Raw genomic sequence first — 18,289 nt, 5'->3', positions numbered from 1 at the left:
CTCACAAAACACACAACATGCCAAACATCTCTCTGGCCGCCGCCGTCGTCATCGTTTTCACGGCACCATCTCTACCAGCCCCATTCCATCACACACACGCGCAAAAAGAAACATCACGTAGCCAAAAGCGCCATGGCTCCGAATCGAAAGCGGCCCCAGGATCAAAAGATTGAGATTCGAGATCGAAGACGCCATGACCCCTGCAGCGACGGCGCCTAAATAATGATGAGGACAACGGCGCGCTCTTTTTCTCTACTCACGATGAGTGAGAGTCCAATCAGACGTCTTACTTGCGAGCTCCTCCATGGTTAGCGGCCAAGTGGCTAGTGTGAAGGAGGGCCGATAAAAAAAAAGGGGCCTGAAAGCTTGTGAGGTTGTCTTGTTAGCCTCAAAATCGAAGCTACACCAACATTGACTCCTGTAGCGCGGACGGAGACAAGATGGACGAGTAAAAATAAGGATAGAAAAAGAAAAAAGAAAATGCAAGACAGTTGTGGACAAGGCAGCCTGCAATCGATCAGTTTGTTGCCCGGCGCGGAGCCACAAGGCCGCATCTTGCCCCCTCAGGGTCCCCTGTTCCCTGGCCGGAGAGGGTCAGCTCGCTCGGATGGTGATGCAGATACGTCCAATACTTTGGGCAACAGGGGCGCTCTCTCCATCTTGGCTCACCGTCGGGCCTCACCTACCTGCCACCCAGTTTCTTTTTTTCTTCTCCTTTTTTATTATTATTATTATTATTCCCACTCTCGTCTTCTTTCGCCCTGGGTGATGCTGGTGTGTGTGTTTTGTGTGTCTTTTGGCGAACAACCAGGGGGGCCCCCTCGGTGCTATTTGTCATTTGGCCACCACCAAAAGAAAACCCCCCCCACATATCCGTTGTCGGGTAGGGCGGGCGGCGGCAAGCCCCAGAGGGAAAGGGGGGGCGTGGACCAAGGGAAAAATGGTGTATAGTGTTTTGCGCACTGTGTACCAGGCACCCTCTTCCCGGATGGTCCGCTCCCTGGCCCACTTTTGAGGAACTTCCCGACGGGGTTTCTAGGGTGGGGGGGCGTGTGTTGTTTGCTTGCCTGCCAGGGAGGCTTGGGCAGAATCATGAATCCGCACAACGGAAGCGCTGGATGAGTCGCGCTTCTTTCAGCAAGCCGTTCGCGCCTTGGCCTGATCAGATAGGCAAAGGGTCCAATGGGAAGACCAGAAGCTTGGGCTGTAGACGATATGGATGTGCTCGCCCTCGTAAATACGAGGCCAAGGAAGCCATCGAGCGCCACCCCTAGTCCTCCTCCTCCTCCTCCTACTCCTCTATAATACACGACATATGATGCCACAGCATCGGTCCAAGCAGGTTAACCAAAGAAAGGATTGCTTTTTCGTCCCTCTCATCACCTCCATGTGAGTCCAGCGCATCAATCAACCGTGGGCAGTAGCAAACGGCCGTGGTGGGTGGGCTCCCAGGTCTGGCCTAGCCCAGGCCACACACACACACACACACAGATGCAGCCAAGTGGATCCCCATTTCCAAAGTCCATTGCAGCGCCGCCCTCCTGCGTTGGCGCGCAACGATGGTGGGGGTGGACTTTTTCTTTTCTTTTCTTTTTTCCTGTTGTTGTGTTTCAGATGTTTCGAGGATCTGTCGCAGGGGTACCCCGGCTACCTTGTTCTTTTTTTTTCTTTTTTTTTTTCTCCCTCCCCTTGCTTTTCGCCGGTCCTCCCCTCCCCCCCTTGCCCTGGGCTTTCCAGCCTCGATCGCTCCCGTTGTTCCATGTTTCGAGATAGTGATGCCTGACCAGGAATGAGATCCTTCCAGAGGTGGCGGATCGGATCTGGGATCCCATGCTGGGGACGCAATATCGCAACAATTTCCCTAGTTCTCCTAGTATCCTCGGGGTCCAATAAACATTGACGATAGACAAAGAAACCCCCTCCCTCCCTGGGTGCTCGCTTACTTATGCATAAAAAGTCGATCCGCACAGCCTCCCCCTCAGCACAACAGAATACCAAGCCCTTTTTGTGTCTGAAGTGAAGCAGGCAGAGAGAAGCAGGCAGCCAGGTCCCCGGCACCCCGGCAAATTGCTGGCATCTCTCCCCGCCCAGGCGCTACGTCGGTTGATGCCCCATCCGGAGGCGAGGCGACGACGACAACTGGCGTCCGTCCTCGTGTTTGACGCCCGCACCCCTTTTGGTGGCACCGGGATAAAACATTACACAAAGCGGCCTTGACAAACCGTGGTTCAGCGAACATGTTTTGTTTACTGATCCGTCGTCCGGGCCCTGCCCTGCCTGATCCACATCCCTGAGAGAGGAAGCCGGCCCAATCCCCTAAGGCGGGTTCCCTGAGAGCGCTAAAAAAGGGGTTACCTGGCTAGCGGGCGGCCATCCCATCTTTTTTTTTTCCCGTCCTGGTAGTCCCGAGACGGGTTGGGGACGCCGGCTGCTGTCAACTTTCTCCGTGCCTCCATGCCATATCCCGCCTGGCTTGGTTTTGCCACGCCATGGCCGGTCGAGGAAGAAGAAGAAAACGGCCAAGCGGGGAGGTGATGATGATCTCTCTCCCGAGGGCTTGGGGGAGGGTGGCATAAACGATGCAGAGAAAAACGCGGGGTCGCCCGCATCGGGGCTGGGAGCGATGACGGTGGGGAGGGCGGGTCAAGTCGTCCCGGCGGTCGGCCATGGCCGGCATATTTTACTTGGCAAGCTTCCGAAGATGGCCGTGGTGACTGGCCCCCCCCTGACCTGAAATAATTCCGGAGGCCTCTGCTTCTTCATGGTCGTCATATTCGGGACTTGAACACGGGAGATGGGGAGATGGGCCGTTGAGATCTGAAGCTAAACTGCGGAACTGCGGATTTGTCGGGGGGTTCTGGACGCCCAATCGCATCTTGAGACGAGCTTTGTGAGACGACATGAAATGTGCCAGCAAATCTGACAGGACGGCGAGCGTTTTGCACCGCCCACAAAAAAAAAAAAAAAGAAAAAAAAAAAAAAAAAAAGCAAGCAGGGAAGATGGAGGGGGGAACCAGGGGAGGGAACCCGAGGAAAGGAAAGAGGGGAAGAGGCGGCGGCGGCCCCAAGAAAATCTGGTCGGGGCCGCTCGATGCAAGATCCAAGCCGAGATCGTGCGTCGTCGCACCGCCTCGGGCTGTCGTTACTTTTTTGTCCCGTTCCATCCCGTTTTGCCTGCCGAGACGAGAATGCCATGCTCACGTCATGCAGCCCGCCTGGCTTTTTGTTTTTTTTTTTTCCTTTTCTTTTTTTTCTTTTTTCTTTTACAGATCACAATCAAGAACAAACAAGGAGCAGTCCCGAGATGCTGCAGTCGGCCGGGAATTCGCTAGATGGGGTTCCCTGACCCTGGGCGACAACTTTTCTGTGTCTCTTCTGGTTTTACAGCCATCTATACTACCTACAATACTCAACACTCAACACTATCCCAAGACCTGCCTTGCATCTGCAGCTGCATACCCTGCGCCCGTATTTCTATTTGTTTGGCTGAATTACGACGAGCCTTGCTTGTCCTGTCTGTCGAGTCGCATCGCACTCTCGCTCTTTTCTCACGCGAGAAACAAAACGGCAGATACTGCTGTGTTGCATGCAACCAGCCTGGCCTGGTGATGCTGCTGCTGCTGCTGCTGCTGTCACCGCTGGCCTTCGTCGGGACGGAGGTCAAGCCCAATCCGGAAGTCTACACCGATCTCTGGCCAAGGCTCCCTTGCCTCACCCCTCCCCTCCCCCCTCCCCTCCCCCATTCGAGCCCTTCTTTCTCCCCTCGGATCCCGACACCGCGACATGGTCCGCTTCCCGGCCCCGGGATTTGCACCTAGCGGACCCGGTCCCAGAGATCTGGGTCATCGTGGAGGAGGGAGGCCACACCCACTTTTTTTTTGGAGCCTTCTTTTTTTTTCTCTCGTTTCTTCTCTGGCAAGATGGCTGGACCCACCCCACTGCTCCACGCCTAGCTTTTCCAGGTGACAAACATCACAAACATCACAAAGACATTCACCACAAACTGCAGAAAATCAAGACATCGGCTCCAAACAAATACCTGTCACCCTTTTCAAATCACAGTAATAAAAAAAGGACTCATCGCAACCCGGACATCGGGAACCCCCTTTTCGTGCAACCCCCTCCTCCCCGCTCCCCGGGTCTCGAGCCTCGATCCCCTTCCGACTGACCAATCGTTCATCTCTAGAATCTCATCTCACCCTCTCCTCCTCCTCGCCCCCGAGACCTGCGCCGCCTCGGTGTCTCTTTTCTCTCCCCCGCTCCGTGTCGGCCCTGAGACAGAACCAGCTAAAAAAAACCAAAAAAAAAAAAAAAACATGATGGGCCTATGGGCGATAGCCTAGACTTGAGAAGGGGGAAGGAGGAGCGTGCGTACGCTCATCTGTTATGCGCGTCTGTGTGTCTACAATGAATGCTGTCCCTTCGGCCGGCCATTTGTGTCATCCGAACAAAAATCATCCGAACAAGGATACAAAAAAAAAAAAAAAAAAAAAAAAAAAGGTCTTCGGCTGCGTGTGTGTGTTTGTGCCTCCTCGGGACGTTCCCCTTGGCCGTCCTCCGCCTTCAAAGTCAAGCTCGGCCCATGTTTTTTTGACTTTTCTTTTCTTTGCTATTTCCCTTCCTCGGCGCGAAACCCACCTGCCTGCCATGCATGTGCCGCCGCCGTGAACCCTAAACCGCCGGCCCTGATGTAACGTGTCGAGGAACAATCCGAACCGCCCGGGCCGCGGGGGAGGGATGCTTTCGCCACATGTATTTTTTCTTGGTTACTTGTCCCCCCCGGTCCCTCTGGGCATGGCCCAAGTGTACGCACCCACCTACCACGCACCGTACAGAGAGGAGCAGCGGCCTCGTTCGGCCCTCGGGAGTGTCAGGCGAACTCTATCCTATCCATCTGCTTGCCTGTCCCCCTTTTTTTTTTTTTTTCTACACACCCACCGCCGCCATCAAAGCTTCATGCCGGCCCGTTTCTTGCCCACGTCAACCTTTTTTTTTTTTCCTTTGTCCCATCGGCCCATAACGACTCGAGGCCCGGGCTAAGCATAAAAACAAACAACAGGGGAATGACGAATAGGAAAAAAAAAAAAGGAAAGGGGACCAAAAGACAAAGCATCTTCCTTGCCTCAAGTCGCGACTCGCCCATCACGAGCTGCGGGTGAGCAAAAGGGGAGTGTGCGCCTATGAGGATGGAATAGGAAGAGATATGGCTGTGATTACACAAATGTCGCCTTTTGGCCTGTAACAAGCGCCACGCGAGGATACTGCATACATACACACAAACATAGTGCATACGTTCCCGTACACAGATGATGTGACAGCCTGGGCAGGCCGAGACTCCTGCCCTCAAAAACCCAAAAACCTTGCTTCGTCCACCGTGGAACGCCCATTGCATCACCTTATCACACAGGTATCTATATCTTTTGCCAAAAGCAGCCACCGAACGAGAAAGGCCGAGCCGATTTGCAGCCACCGTTCGGTGATTCAAGGGAAAGGTGGCGCTATGGCTATGGTGAACGGGGTGGGCTTCAACCACCATCCATGTCTCCCCCCCCTCCCCCTGCATGCACACACAAAAAAAAAAGACGACCCGAGGGAAACCTTCGGCGAGCCGTATCACCCAAACTCTCCAGACCACAGGGACGGGGCGCATCTCACGTACGTATGGCAGATGCCTGGTTCGTGTGTCTCTCCGACGGTAAACATGAAGAAGGGGAGAGGACCGTGAACCCTTTTTTTTTTTCTCTTCTGCTCCACTCCTCTCACAAACGAAGATAGGATGGGGAAGGAGGAGGGAGAGGAGGAGGACAAGGGCCTAGCCGCGGGGATGAGGGCCAGGCTGGGCTCATCGATTGGGGACGAAAAATAGGGAAAGCGCAGTAGCCGAAGCAAAAACAAAAAATAAGAAAACAAGATAACAGCCCACGCGCAAAAGCGACTCAGACCCACACTCCCATAACTCGCTCCCTACATGCCCCCTTCCAACTTGTACCTGGGGCATGATCCTGGGCCCCAAGCCAAGGGCGTGCGTTCGTGTATCCAAAAGGAGCAAAAAAAAGGGGGGGACCACGTCTGCGTACTCGAGAGGGGGAAAGATAGTGGACGGGGGTGGCCAGGAAGCATAAGGTGACGTTCCAACCATCCCAGCCAGCCACCAACCCCGCGGAGCGAGGAAGAGCCGCGACTTGCGCGCCTGTATGTATGTGAGTGACCCTCCCCAGTTGGTCCAGACGTACAACGTTGCGTCCATTGGTACGTTAGAAGAGGGGGAAGATGGGACTGGAACGTGCAACTGAAAAGAAAAGTCGCCCAAGTACGCCACTAGGGCACAGAGGGGACACGCCTCGTTGCTTCGTTGGGTGTATAGGTAGTGCCTAGGTAGGTACGTACCTACCCAAGTATCTACGTTGCCACGGCGCACACGGCATCCTGTACGTCTGGCCCGTAATGCTTGCGGAACAAATGCCGCTCTTGCTTTGGTGCTACGGGCAAAAGGTTGGCCATCAAAAGGGCACTACTATCTGCAAATCTCGAGCTACTCCCGGCTTTACCACGGACGAGAGCGATCGAGATCATGCTAGCGAGGAAGTACAGAAAAAGCAAACATATCCAGCGTCTTGGCTCGGCTGGAAACGGTAATCGAACAGTCATAAGTGGCTGCAGTTCCCTTCATCTACCGAATCAGATGTAGCGAGGGTTTTTGATCCCCTCGAAAATTTCCCGGACGAACTTGTCCGGAAAGAAGAGACAAGGGGATGTCGACAAAGATAAAAAGAAACCAAGACAAGTAGTCCGCGTACGAGACCTACCCTTGCTAGATCCCCCAAGAGACGAGGAGAGCCTTGATGAACAAAATGCCGACGCCCTACCCATAGGTCCTAGCTGGGTAGTTCCCCTTCTCCCCGTCCAATCCGGTGACAAATCCTGCCCAAGCAACTGGCTCGTACTGGAATAGAAAAACGCGCGCGCGAGAGTTGAAATTACGGGCCACGCCGGGCCTTGCGGCTGGTTATTGCAGCTCAAGGCACCTTGCCCGCGAGCTCACCCCTGGACGTATCCCCACCATCCGACTCTGAGGTGACGACTTGTCGGGGGGCCGCTGAAAACAGGACGCCAGTGGCCGCCCTTGCGGAAGCACTTGCAAGTCCCCTCGTGGCAGCAGCGGCTGCTGCTGCTGCGGCGGAAATTATAGTGGTAGCTCCAGTGCCAGTTCCGGTCCCAGTATCGGCACCAGTGCCAGCACCTGCACCAGTGCTAGCACCAGCACCAGCACCAGTGCCAGCATCAGCGCCAGCACCAACACCAGCACCAGCGCCACCGCCATCCAAGGCGTCGGTGGCCGTGGTCTGGCCCCAAGGGGACAAAGGAGGTGGGGGAGGTTGCGAACGCTTAGCGTTGCCGCCGGCCTTGCTCCTCTTAGCCTTCTTTGGGGGCGGGGTTTTTTCCTGTATGGTCGTTAACCCATCAGCGACGGTGGTTGCAGCTATGCTAGGGGCTGTTGCTGTTTCCGTAACCCGGCTCGGATTCTCCGGAGCCAGGATCCGGGGCACGACGGCGCTGGGGCTGGGACTTTGGTAGTATCCAAAGTAGTCACCACCATCCTCTAGCTGACCCCGCACCTCGCCTTGAGCCTTGTGACACTTGACCCCGAGACTTGCCACATCACGGCAGTTGCTAGCACCCGGCTGATCCAGAGCGCCATCGACGGAAGACTCACCCGAGCCGACGTTAGTAACGGCTGCTGCCCCCTGCTGGCATGACACCGAAGAAATATAGCGTATTGTTGTTGGTGAGGCTCTCGTACTGCCGCCAATCGCCGTGGAGCTCCCATCGGAATGAAACGGTCTTGTTCCCCAGCCGCAGCCGGGTACGGGGGAGGCGCCTTGTTTCGCAGAAATACCCATTGTTGGCATGGCTCCTGCCGTAGACCCGCTGCCAATCGGCGCGGATTCGATTGGAGGGTTGACCGAGTCAACCGAATCTAGGGGTGTTGGACTGAGGCGGATCTGGTCCTCGCCAGGCTCGAACGAGAAGCGCTTCTTTTGCTGGTCGATTCCGCCAAGTTCGCGCCCGAGCTGGCGGTTCTGGTGCGCGTACATGTCCGAGTTATACTTTTCCTGGGTCATCGTGTCGACTCGCTGGAGACCCTCACCACCTTCGCCTCTATTCTCTTCCGTTAGGTCCTGGGCTGTACCTTCGTCGTCAGAACTAGAGCTTTCATCCGAGCTATCCGACTCGCCCGAGTCGGGTAAAGGGCGGCTACTATTCCATCTCGATGACTGCTTGCCTAAACGCTCGTGGCCGACATGGACATGGCCTTGATGGCCTGGGTCCGAGGGGGTGGGACGCGGGAGGCCAGGTAGCTCGTCCATATTTGCCATTCCCTTCACGGGCGACTGGGTGTAGTCTCGCGTGTCCCGAACACGACCGTAGTTGGGCGTCGGTAATGGCACTTTGGGGCCCGTGAGCAGGCTCCTGCTAACTCGCACATCATGATCCTCATCCACGATTTTCCGACGGTCGCCTGGTACTTATCGTGGTCAGCTGGAATACTCAAACTTGGCCTCGCGTTGAGGGCAGCGAGGGACAGGGAAGCGAAAGACAGAATCGAATATACCAAGGTACTGCTGGTTCAGCCGAGTAGGGCCGATTGCAGGCGTTTTACCCACTGCGTCTTTGTGAATCCATCGCTCGTCATCAAGAAACTCGGGATTGTCCACATCAGAGCCACCGAGGCTCTCGCGGACCCTCTCTCCGACCATCCTCATCCGCCCCTTGAATCTGTGCGAGTCGCCTCGGTTGACGACAGAGGTGCTGCGGGCCAGGGCCACCGTCTCCATGCCGCCCTTGGTCTCGTGCGCGAGCAGGAGCTCTAGCCGGCGCATCTCGCTCTTGAACCCGTCCTCGCGCTGGTTCCATTCGTCCACTGCAGCCTCGTACAGGGCCAGATCGTGCAGGCGCTCCTCTGCGACTCGGCCTGCGCGCGCCTCCGCCATCTGGATCTGCCGCTCAAGGAGCGGGACGGCCTCGACGAGCCGCGACACGAGCCCGCGGTATTCGTCGGGCAGGGGAGTCCTGAAGGGCGCCGAAACGTGTTCGGGGTTGTTAACGATTCCACTGCATCTGCCGTAACCGCCGTGCTTGTGGAACCTGCGGCTGGGACGCTTGTCGTTGTCCTCCGAGAGCCGCCATCCGTTCCTGCTCGACATGATGGCCACCTGTAGCAGATCTACGACCTGGTGCAGCTGTGGATTGTGCCACGGGTTGCCCGCCATACCCAGGCCCGCATCCGCGCTCCCGTCCAGGTCTGGGATTGATGCCCACGAGAACACATTGCTTGTGCTGTTGCCAACCGCTGCATCATCGCGCAGTGTGGTGGGGCTGACGCCGCCTGCCGCCGGCTTGCCCATGCTTGGTACAAACTCGCGAGTCTTCGCGGGGCGGGCCGTGGGATGCTGAGCTTGTATCGGGGGCATTTTGCGCTGCTGCTGCTCTCGGGGGGACCGCAAAGGGTGTCGATCCTCACGCTCGCCCGCTGGGCTGATAGTCCTGCTGCCACGCGCGTTGCCACCCTGACGATCGCCCAACGGGGACGGGAGGGCTGTAGACCTCGGACTCGCCGGTGGGAGATGGATTTTACGGGGCGACGCTGTGGTGAGTATCTTCTGCAGGCGGCCGAGTGCGGTGTTTGGCGCTTGCGGATTCTTAGTGGCGTGTTCTCGAGAGGTCGAGCCGGTTGGCGGCGGAGATGGGGAATGGGTCGAACGCTGTATCGGGCGTGTGGGAGGGGACAGGGCGAATCCTCTTCCGGCACTCTCCTCATCATCGCCCTGTGTGGGGGTTTCTATTCGACGCGGCCAGTCGACTCGGCGGGCGCCGGTGTCGTTGGCCATTTTCTGATGGCGATGATTACGTGCTTCGATTTGATGTCGTGAGAATGATAATCTTGGCATCTGGAGATTATGCCAGAATAACAAAGAAGCGGGTACGGAAAGTAAAGAGAATCAGGGAGGGAGAATGATACCGGAGGGGAAGTATGATATCAAATGGGTGAGCAAGCAAATGGGTGAACAAGACGAAGGCTTGGGAGAGGTTGAAGTGACGCAAGTTTGTCGGGTTGCTCGGCCGAAAAAAAAACCAGGCAGACGTGACGACAGTCTGGAAAGTAATAACCCTACCCGGGGAAGGTGCTACCGACTTTGATTGTAACCACGGCACTTCCCCCTCTTGTGCATCCTTCAGTCCCCCATACTCTCACCCGATCCCAGAAACATGGGACGAAGATTACCAACCTGATATCAACACTGCAATGTTTTTATATCGAGGCCCAGCCGAGGCCGCTATACTGATATCAGCACTCTGCACGCTGCTGCCGCCCCGACCAAGGCAGCATGTATATCTCAAATCACGATATATATATATATATAACCGTTTCCGCGAAGCAGGCATACATACACGTAAACGAGAATATGGGCCGACTTGTTTTGCGAGCAAATTTCTTACCGAGGTCTCCGTCGGTATCCCCTCGGGGAGCCAGGACCCTCCCAACGCCGGTCGGCTACCCAGCCGATGCTCTCCGGCGCATTGGTGGCTAAAGCATATTTCTTTCTGGGCACAGTAAGCCACCGATGCCACGCCTGCCGTCTCGCCGCTCGAGGTGCTCGGGACGCTCGGCTCGCTTCCTACTTGCAAGGTATCTCAAGGGAGAAAGGGATCGCCCGCTGGACAGAAAATAAAAGATGAGGTAAAAGAAGGAAAATGAGAAGAGTATGCAATGCAAAGTTGCTGGACACTATAAGACATTTCCGTTCAGTCAGCGCCCCTATGCTTGTCTGTCTGTCACAAGCAAAAGATGCTGCAAACCAGAGTGATCGTTGGACGTTGCTCACCTTGGAGAGTTTAAAAGAGACTCGGTCGCCACTAATAGAATGAGTCCTCCGCTTTCCTCCTAGGCCTCCCCCTCCCCTCCAGCTTGTCCGCAAAGAGCTCCTTGCCCGCATTGCCAAGTTTTTCCGGGAAGAGCTCCTTCGCCGTCGCGCGCCCCTTGATAGAGAACCCCGTGGTGCCGGAGCCACCCTGGGACGATTGCTGCTGTTTTGCAAGTCCCTTGATGCTAGTGCCGCCAGCCGCTGTGCTTGCGCCCGTTGTAGTTCCTGGTCTTGTAACTCGATCTGCTGGGAGGAAATTTTTGTTGTTTAGAACTTGAAAGAATTGACCATAACCTTCTCCAGATATTTGGCTCGATTCGCCGTCGCCGTCGCCGCAGGCCGCTTGGTGCCGCCGCCGCTGCCACTTACGCAATTCGAATCGAAGCAACAGCCGCTGGGCTGCTGTTGATGCCACTGTTCCTGTTGAGAATTCTGGTGCTGGTGCTGGAGACAGCCCATTATTGGGGCGCCCCAACCACCACACACGCCGCCTGGAGAGAGCGTCTCGACAACGCTGAAGGGTGACATACCGCTGAGGCTCCTGCTGACCGCCTCGACCTTATCGATCTGGTCCATTTGCGCCTTGCCGCCGCCGACTGCACCCATCTTCGAGGGAAACAGCTCCTTGGCCCGGTTGTCCTTCGCTGCCGTAGAAAGTCGGTCCTTGATGGCGCGCGCCTTGTCCCGGTTCCGCGACGATGCCACTGAGACGGTATCGTCGCCGTCCCGGCTTCGTGCAGGCGATGCCGAGCGGCCCCGGAGGCCGGACCCGCCGCTTCTGTCGTTCCGGCTGCGCAGGTCCGGAAAGAGCTCCTTGCCGCGATTGTCCTTCTGGCGTCGGTGGTCGTCGGACCGGTCGGACCGGCCGGACCGGCTGCGCGACCGGGTCCGTGATCTAGACCTGGACCGCGAGTAGCGGTGGCCGCCGCGTCTCCTGCTCCGAGCCCGGGGCTCGCGCCGCGCGAGCGCCTCCTGGTCGTCGTCGTAGAGGCTAGCGTCGAACCGCTCGATACCCTCATCGTCGCCTTGCTTGCCGTCGTACCTGCCGCTGCGATCGCTGTTGTGGCGGTCGTCGCGCTGGCGCTTGTCGTACGAGTCGCGGTCGCGGTCGCGGTATCGGCTCCGGTAGCCTCCGTTCCTTCCGTCGTCCCTGTTCTGTCGCTCCCACTCCGGGTGCCAGAGGTAGAACCTGCTGCGCTCGGCGGCGCCCTTGATCTTGCGGTCGCCGACGACGGCGATGCGGACCTGCAGCGTGGCGCCGGGCTTGGACGCGCACGGCTTCGCAGGCAGGAGCTCGAGCGCGGGCAGCTGGGCCGGGTCCGCGACGTCGATGGCCGACAGGGCGATGAGGGCCTCGGACGCGCTCGATTCGGAGGCGAAGACGAGGTTGGCCGACGAATCGTCGATCCACTCAATGTGCTTGTACTGGAGGCCGCCGGCGTGCTCGTCGAAGTAGGTCTTGATCTCTTTCGGGTTCATACTGTCGACACCGCGCATGTGCACCTTGGCCGGGCATCGCTTAAGGTCCTCGGCGGCCAGGTCCGCCGCAGGATCGGCCGACTCGTCCACTTCTCCAGGTTCCTAGTCGCGACCAAAGGACAATGCCCTTGCGTCAGTGTTTGTGCCTTGATTGCGGGCGGCGGGGAGGAAGGAGCAAATGGCTCGGTAGGGCAAAGCGCGCGCTAACCTGAGCGTCGTCCACGGGAAGGATGTCATCGTCCACAGGGAGGATGCTGTCGGCCTCGGGCATGGCATAATCCTCAGCATCGCCCATTTCGACGTCATAGTCTTGATCCATGGTGGGCAGAGGCTTGCGGCTGTGCGCTACTTGTGCAGGACTGGGCGGGTTGTGGCTCGAGTCTAGTGAAAGTGACAGGCTCCCAACAAAGGGTTTGAGCTGTTGCGATTTGGTTTAGTTAGCGGCTGATGAGGAAATGGGGTCGGAAGATATAGAGGCGGATTCAGCGGCGCTGCAACATGATTGATCGCAACCCGAGGGAGATTAAAGAGGGGTAAAAACCCAAAGAGTTTGAAAGGGCCCAGGGAGGTGTTTTATGCAAGCGCTGTCACGGCAGCGTGCTTTGCCGCCCGCAATCGAGCGGAGATAGGTCAAGGTTGAACAATGGGCGCTCGCAGCCTTGCGTCGCGCCTCGTTGACGGGCGGACCCACCCGCAGTGTTGGAGCCGCGGCGGTTCTGGGTGCCCATCTCTGCTGACATAATGCAACATCCCTCGAGCGGTTCCCTCGAGCTTCCCCAGCAATTTGACAAAGGCCTCCTCGTCCACAAATACAGCACTGCGCATAGGTACTAGGTATGTACCTACCACCTATGGCATATCATCCACCCATTGTCACGCATAGGGCGCGTGCCTGTCTGCTCCTGCGTGTGCCACCGTCGGCCGGCAGCTGTTGAGAAGTCGAAGCCTCCCCCGCAAACATGCAGTAATGTGCAGGGTGCATGCCCGCCGCTATATGGAATCCCAACGTATCCTGCAACTCGTCTAGCTAAAATTGAGACGCCCAACGCTCGCCTGCCAACAGATCTGCCCGTTTGCCTTAGGTTGTCAGTACGTAATCCTTCGCTATCTTTCCTAGGCCTAGGCACGGCCGTGGCATTTGGAGAAGCCCACTCACATCTGATTGGGCGAGGGGTCGATCCAAGTCCGTCCCGTCCCCTCGCGTGGCTTTCTTTCCTCCCACGGGGTTGAGCATACGCTTGCCTGCAAGAGACATGGATGCCTAGGTCGACGATACTATTAATGACACGCCGTGGGGGTGGCAGCCAATTACTAGTCCCCCTCACGGTGAGCAAATAAAAATGTGCACTTCTGACGTCCGCTAACCTAGATCCTACCTCCTTTGTCAAATGCCTGTGCAAACGACCCTGAGATTTCCACAGAACACGGCACAGCTCAGTAAACACATGTCTTATTCTCCATGTCAGAGGGGTAGTAAGCACCTGGGAGTTGTAAGGATATGGATAAAAAAAAAAACCATATTCACCAAGCGGTCTTCCCCGATCTATATATTCACAGCAAATAAATCAAGCCAGTAAATCCCATGGCACAAGCCCCAAACATTTCCAGAGTTAAAACGCCCTGTTCTCCAATCACTCCATTCTACTTTAAAGACGTTTAATTCCTGTCCCGTCGCGGCTAGTATCGTCCCCACGATGAGCCGGAAAAGGAGTCGATGACATCCTTTCTTTCCCCCGCTCTACTCCAGATCCTTGTGTCATTTCGTCGTATTTGCACGAGGCCCGGTGGTTGGGCATCGGCATCAAGGGCGGTGATGATCCCGCGGATGGCCTTCTCAAGGCTCGCTCCCTACTTCCCTACTTGATCGATGTGGCGATCAAGATTCACACAGTCTCAACCCGTCTTCGATCCTCGGTAATGTTAGGAACAACCCTCGCCACTTTTGGTCGGGACCCCTCACCCTCACTTGTGACAGCTGCCGCCGCCACTCCCGGCGCAGTCGCCGACCCGAAGCTTGACGAGTGTGACATCTCTGATGCAGCGCGCTTCAGGTTGTTAGTCAGAGCAGGGAGCAGGATCTCGCCAGCGGAGGGCCGATCACTATCATCAATAGCGTCGTCGTCTTGATCCAGCACGGAATCCAGCGCCCAGCATGCTTCAAGCCCCGGCATGAAAACGGGCGCCCTGCGGAGAGCGTGCCAGGAGAGGGTATCGAACCGCATGGCGATGTAGAGGGAATCGATCAGACCATTGCTGTCAAGCACCGCACAGTGCTTTCGCAGGAACTCAAAGTCGTATCGTCCGTGGATCAGCGACTCATCGAGCCGCCGGATCATAGGGAGCCCCTGGAGCGTCTCGGCGTTGCAGAGTTCCGCCTGCAAGGGCATCCACGAACGGCCCTGGAGGAGACTGGAGAAGGCCTTGGACACGGCCGAGTTGAACGACTCGGCATCACGGCCATTGATCACAACCATCTGGTGGAGGCCACGGGAAAGACACCGCTTGTAGGCACTCGTGTTCCGCTCAAACGGGAAAGGAAGAGTGGAGGCTGGGAGAAGCGAGATGTGGACGGTCCAAAGATTGCTTCCCTCAGGCGCCGACGTCGGTGGCCTGCGAGGCCTTATCGCCGGAGCTGCCGTGTGGGCTCTAGGAAACAGTGGCGCATCGATGACCGGGTGGCTTGACATGGGCACGTCCATCTCTGAAGTCCTTCGATACCTCGTCGTGGGTGTCGCGCGCTCGTCCAGTTCTTCGAGAGCCTCGATGCGCTCCTCCAGGCCGATGTCGGCATCATTCAGCTCGAGCTGCCGGTTATCGAGGCGCCGCACCTCGTCCTCGACGTGCTCGATCCTCTCTCCGTGACGGCTGAAGAGAATCTGAGCCTCGTGGGTTTGTCGCTCGACTTCGTTGATTGAGTGCCATGCCCGGCTCAGATTTTGATACGCGCCCTTGATCTCGAGACTGGCTTCCTCCCTGCTCTTGTCAACCACCTCCTCCAGAGCACTGAGCCTCGAGACAAAACTCTCCTCCAAAGTGGCGAAATTGATCTGCAGGGCCCTGAGCTTGCCGACCAGATAATCACGCTCGGGCATGTACGGTTCGTTGGTATGAAAGCATGACTGATGTCCACAGACGCAGACGGCGCTGGGTATGTTTTTGTTGAGGGTGAAGTGCACACAACCGCAGCGCTGGCCTTTGAGCTCCTGCTGTGGGAGGAGATAGTGACAGGAGCCCTGAGGGAGTCTGGGCTCCCCTGGTTGGGATGCCGGCCCTTGTGGCGGCGACGGCGATGACTTGGTCGATCTCGACATGACGAGTTTGCGGCTGTAAAAAGTCTGGGAAGAGGGATACTCGGCACAGGCCTGTTCGGGTAGTTATTGACTGATGCTGCTTAGGCCGATCCACCCAGCGGTCGCCCGCCCCTGTGCGCAAGGGGAAGCTCCCTGAAGGCAAGAGGCGATAGAACCGGAGCAAGCACGGGGATCCTTGGTCTGACGGGAGTTTCCGCTTCTAACAATGGTTGGGCGGGGGAAAAGGCGGCGGAAGCAAGTGATGCTATCGGATACGCATCACTGCATTCGGGAAAGCGGCGTGGGTCCTCTTCTTCTTCTTGGGGTCGTCCATGGAACCGAGACTGGGACAGGGATGAGGCTGCGTCGACCTCAAAGGGATATTGAGGAAGGGAGCGAGGGAGGAAAATAAAAGAAGGGGAAAGGGCGTGAATGCCCAAGGTGGGTAGGATGGGGTTGCCGCCAGAATGCGGGAGAGTGGGAATGGGGGGGCTTTTGTGAGTCTAGAGGCGGACTGGGGGGCGGCTCTACCCCTTGGCGACGGGATGGCGAGATATCGTGTTAGTGGGACCAGCGGTGACTCGGTTGGAGGGCGCCGCCCATGTGCTCTGGGCGGAGCGGCAAGGTGCGCAACAGAGGACAACGGCCTTCTTTGAATCCAGGCACGGCGCGAGCCAAAGATAACGGGGCGGCTGCGTCGGCACTATTATGCGGCGGGAAGCCTGCCGTCGTGGTTGGGCGTTGGCGTTTCTGGCTGGGCCTATGGTTCAAGGCCGGGAACGGATCCGGCACCGATGGGAAACCTGAGCCCAGGCCTGCCCTGGCGCGGTTTGCCCTCGATCACGATAGGGCGCCACAGGGACAGGACAGGCGATCTGGTCCGTGCGGATGACACTGATAAGGGTTGCGGCGAGACTGGTCTCGGGCAACTCGACAGGAGTACCGTCAAGTCTTCAGGAAAGGACACCGGAGGGGTCTGTCCAAGATGGAGCCCGGGGTAGGAAAGGCAAGAGATAGGGCGGCGGTCAAGGGGGTCGGCTGGAAGATGGATGCTTTCCGCGACCCAATCGCAACGAGGCCGCGATAGATTTGGTATGTGTCAGTGAGGAAGGGGTGTACCTAGGCAGGATAAGGCAGGGAGACACCACCAAGGCCGAGAAGTAAAATGTCAAGGCTCAATAGGCGCAAGACCGAGACGAAAGAGGTGGGTAGGAAAAGGGGACGAGAGAGAAGCAGGCCAACTGTCTCTCTGGTTAGCGATGAGCCAGTGGATAGCAAGGGAGCAGCAGTCGAAGGCGAGTGGGGTTGGAAGAAAAGGGCCGGGTGCGGTCGCGACAAGCTGCGAGATAACGCTCGTCAGAGGGACTGACCTCCTGGCAAGCAGGGAAGGGGGTGTGGGAATCGACGCTAGTGTGTAGGGGCCTAGCTAGGGTTACCATCTCATAGCGTAATACCCGGGGACGGCAGGGCCGTAAGGTAGCGGGGCTTGTCCCTTGGTAATGAGGGATACCTCGTCGGGACCAGGGCTGAGACGGGGGGAGGGGCGTGTGGGCTGGAGGAGGAAGGAGGAGGCACTTTACCCTCATCGCCTACGGGACCTTGGAGGCAGGTCGATATTGCACGCCGTGCCGACAAGGTGCGCAGCGTGGGTAGACAAGACGTAGGCTCGACGGCTGACGGCGAGGCGATAGGGCATGGAGAGGCGGAGAGGGTGCTAGGGGGTGTGAGCGAGCAAGTACCTGTGATGGGCTTCCGACTGCTTCTGATGTGCATGGCAGAAGCGCCGGCAAATGCCTTCCTCAGCCCAGGCACGTCGCTCGACGCAGGTATCCGTCGATACATGCACGCTGGCTGCCTGGAGGTGGCCTTCTCCGTGCTCCATCAACTGGATTCCCAAGGGCAGCCATGCCCTGCCCCCGACGGCGGGTGGCGAAGCCCACCTGGAAAAAAGCGAGCAGGACCGAAGCGAGCGTGTGGCGGCGTGGGGAGCTCCAGCTTTGCACGGGGCAAAGTGGGCTTGGCGGGCCGTGGGGAGTGTGGGATTGAGCCATGGCGGCGCGATCGGTGAGGTGGGGGATCACCGGGCATGCTGGGCTGCCATTACATCAAACATGATTGTCTTCCCGACGCTTGGCCGCCCTCATCTGGCCGTCTTGGCTCGCCAGCCAAAGCAGGCAAGGGTGCTTGACATGAGAAGAGGAACACGACGAAATTCGGTACCGACTTATCATAGCCGAACAGCGCTGGCAGCCAGCCAAGAATGACGCGCAAGGTAGGCACCACCGCACCTCGGGTCCTTCAGGTACCGAGGTACCAAAACCCGCCCGCCCTCACTGCCTGCAGATTTTTTTTCGCTTAGGTAATTGTCAGTGGACCGGCGCGAATTTCCGCAAGCATCGTCACGTCGTTCGCCATCTCCCCTGTCGACATCCCACCCTTTTCCCTTGCACAAGGCGCACAGACGCCCTCTCAATCAGGCGACTTCGGTGGCTGGCTGGCTGGCTGGCTGGGTTGTGTCAGGGCCCCATCTTTCCGTTTTGGGAAGACGGAAAAGGATGAACGGGGTGGGGGGCCAGAGATAAGGCATTTGCCCAA

General features: G+C 57.5%; 5 protein-coding genes across 5 annotated transcripts; 1 reads left to right on the top strand and 4 right to left on the bottom strand.

Annotated features, from left to right (window-relative positions):
• Positions 1-7,016: 7,016 nt before the first annotated feature.
• On the bottom strand, positions 7,017-9,473 carry GGTG_06201 (hypothetical protein; the record flags this gene model as incomplete). The annotated part of the gene is made up of 2 exons (XM_009224016.1): positions 7,017-8,521; positions 8,615-9,473. The coding sequence occupies 2 exons, from the start codon at positions 9,471-9,473 to the stop codon at positions 7,017-7,019; spliced, it is 2,364 nt and encodes a 787-aa protein (XP_009222280.1).
• A 1,444-nt stretch (positions 9,474-10,917) lies between these two features.
• Positions 10,918-12,422, bottom strand: GGTG_06200 (hypothetical protein; the record flags this gene model as incomplete). Its single annotated transcript, XM_009224015.1, has 2 exons — positions 10,918-11,171; positions 11,456-12,422. 2 exons carry the CDS (start codon positions 12,420-12,422, stop codon positions 10,918-10,920), a joined length of 1,221 nt encoding a protein of 406 aa, XP_009222279.1.
• Positions 12,423-12,706: 284 nt separating this feature from the next.
• GGTG_06199 (hypothetical protein) lies at positions 12,707-13,144 on the bottom strand (the record flags this gene model as incomplete). Its single annotated transcript, XM_009224014.1, has 2 exons — positions 12,707-12,822; positions 13,096-13,144. The coding sequence occupies 2 exons, from the start codon at positions 13,142-13,144 to the stop codon at positions 12,707-12,709; spliced, it is 165 nt and encodes a 54-aa protein (XP_009222278.1).
• A 693-nt stretch (positions 13,145-13,837) lies between these two features.
• On the bottom strand, positions 13,838-17,891 carry GGTG_06197 (hypothetical protein). Its single transcript, XM_009224012.1, has one exon. The coding sequence runs from the start codon at positions 15,713-15,715 to the stop codon at positions 14,288-14,290; it is 1,428 nt and encodes a 475-aa protein (XP_009222276.1). The 5' UTR covers positions 15,716-17,891; the 3' UTR covers positions 13,838-14,287.
• On the top strand, positions 16,246-16,586 carry GGTG_06198 (hypothetical protein; the record flags this gene model as incomplete). The annotated part of the gene is made up of 1 exon (XM_009224013.1): positions 16,246-16,586. The coding sequence occupies exon 1, from the start codon at positions 16,296-16,298 to the stop codon at positions 16,584-16,586; it is 291 nt and encodes a 96-aa protein (XP_009222277.1). The 5' UTR covers positions 16,246-16,295.
• Positions 17,892-18,289: the final 398 nt, after the last annotated feature.

This window comes from Gaeumannomyces tritici (assembly GCF_000145635.1).
Source record: "Gaeumannomyces tritici R3-111a-1 unplaced genomic scaffold supercont2.3, whole genome shotgun sequence".
In the NCBI taxonomy this organism is placed as follows: Eukaryota; Fungi; Ascomycota; class Sordariomycetes; order Magnaporthales; family Magnaporthaceae; genus Gaeumannomyces; species Gaeumannomyces tritici.
The sequence above is the reverse complement of the archived record's forward strand: the minus strand, read 5'-3'. Positions and strand labels throughout refer to the sequence as shown.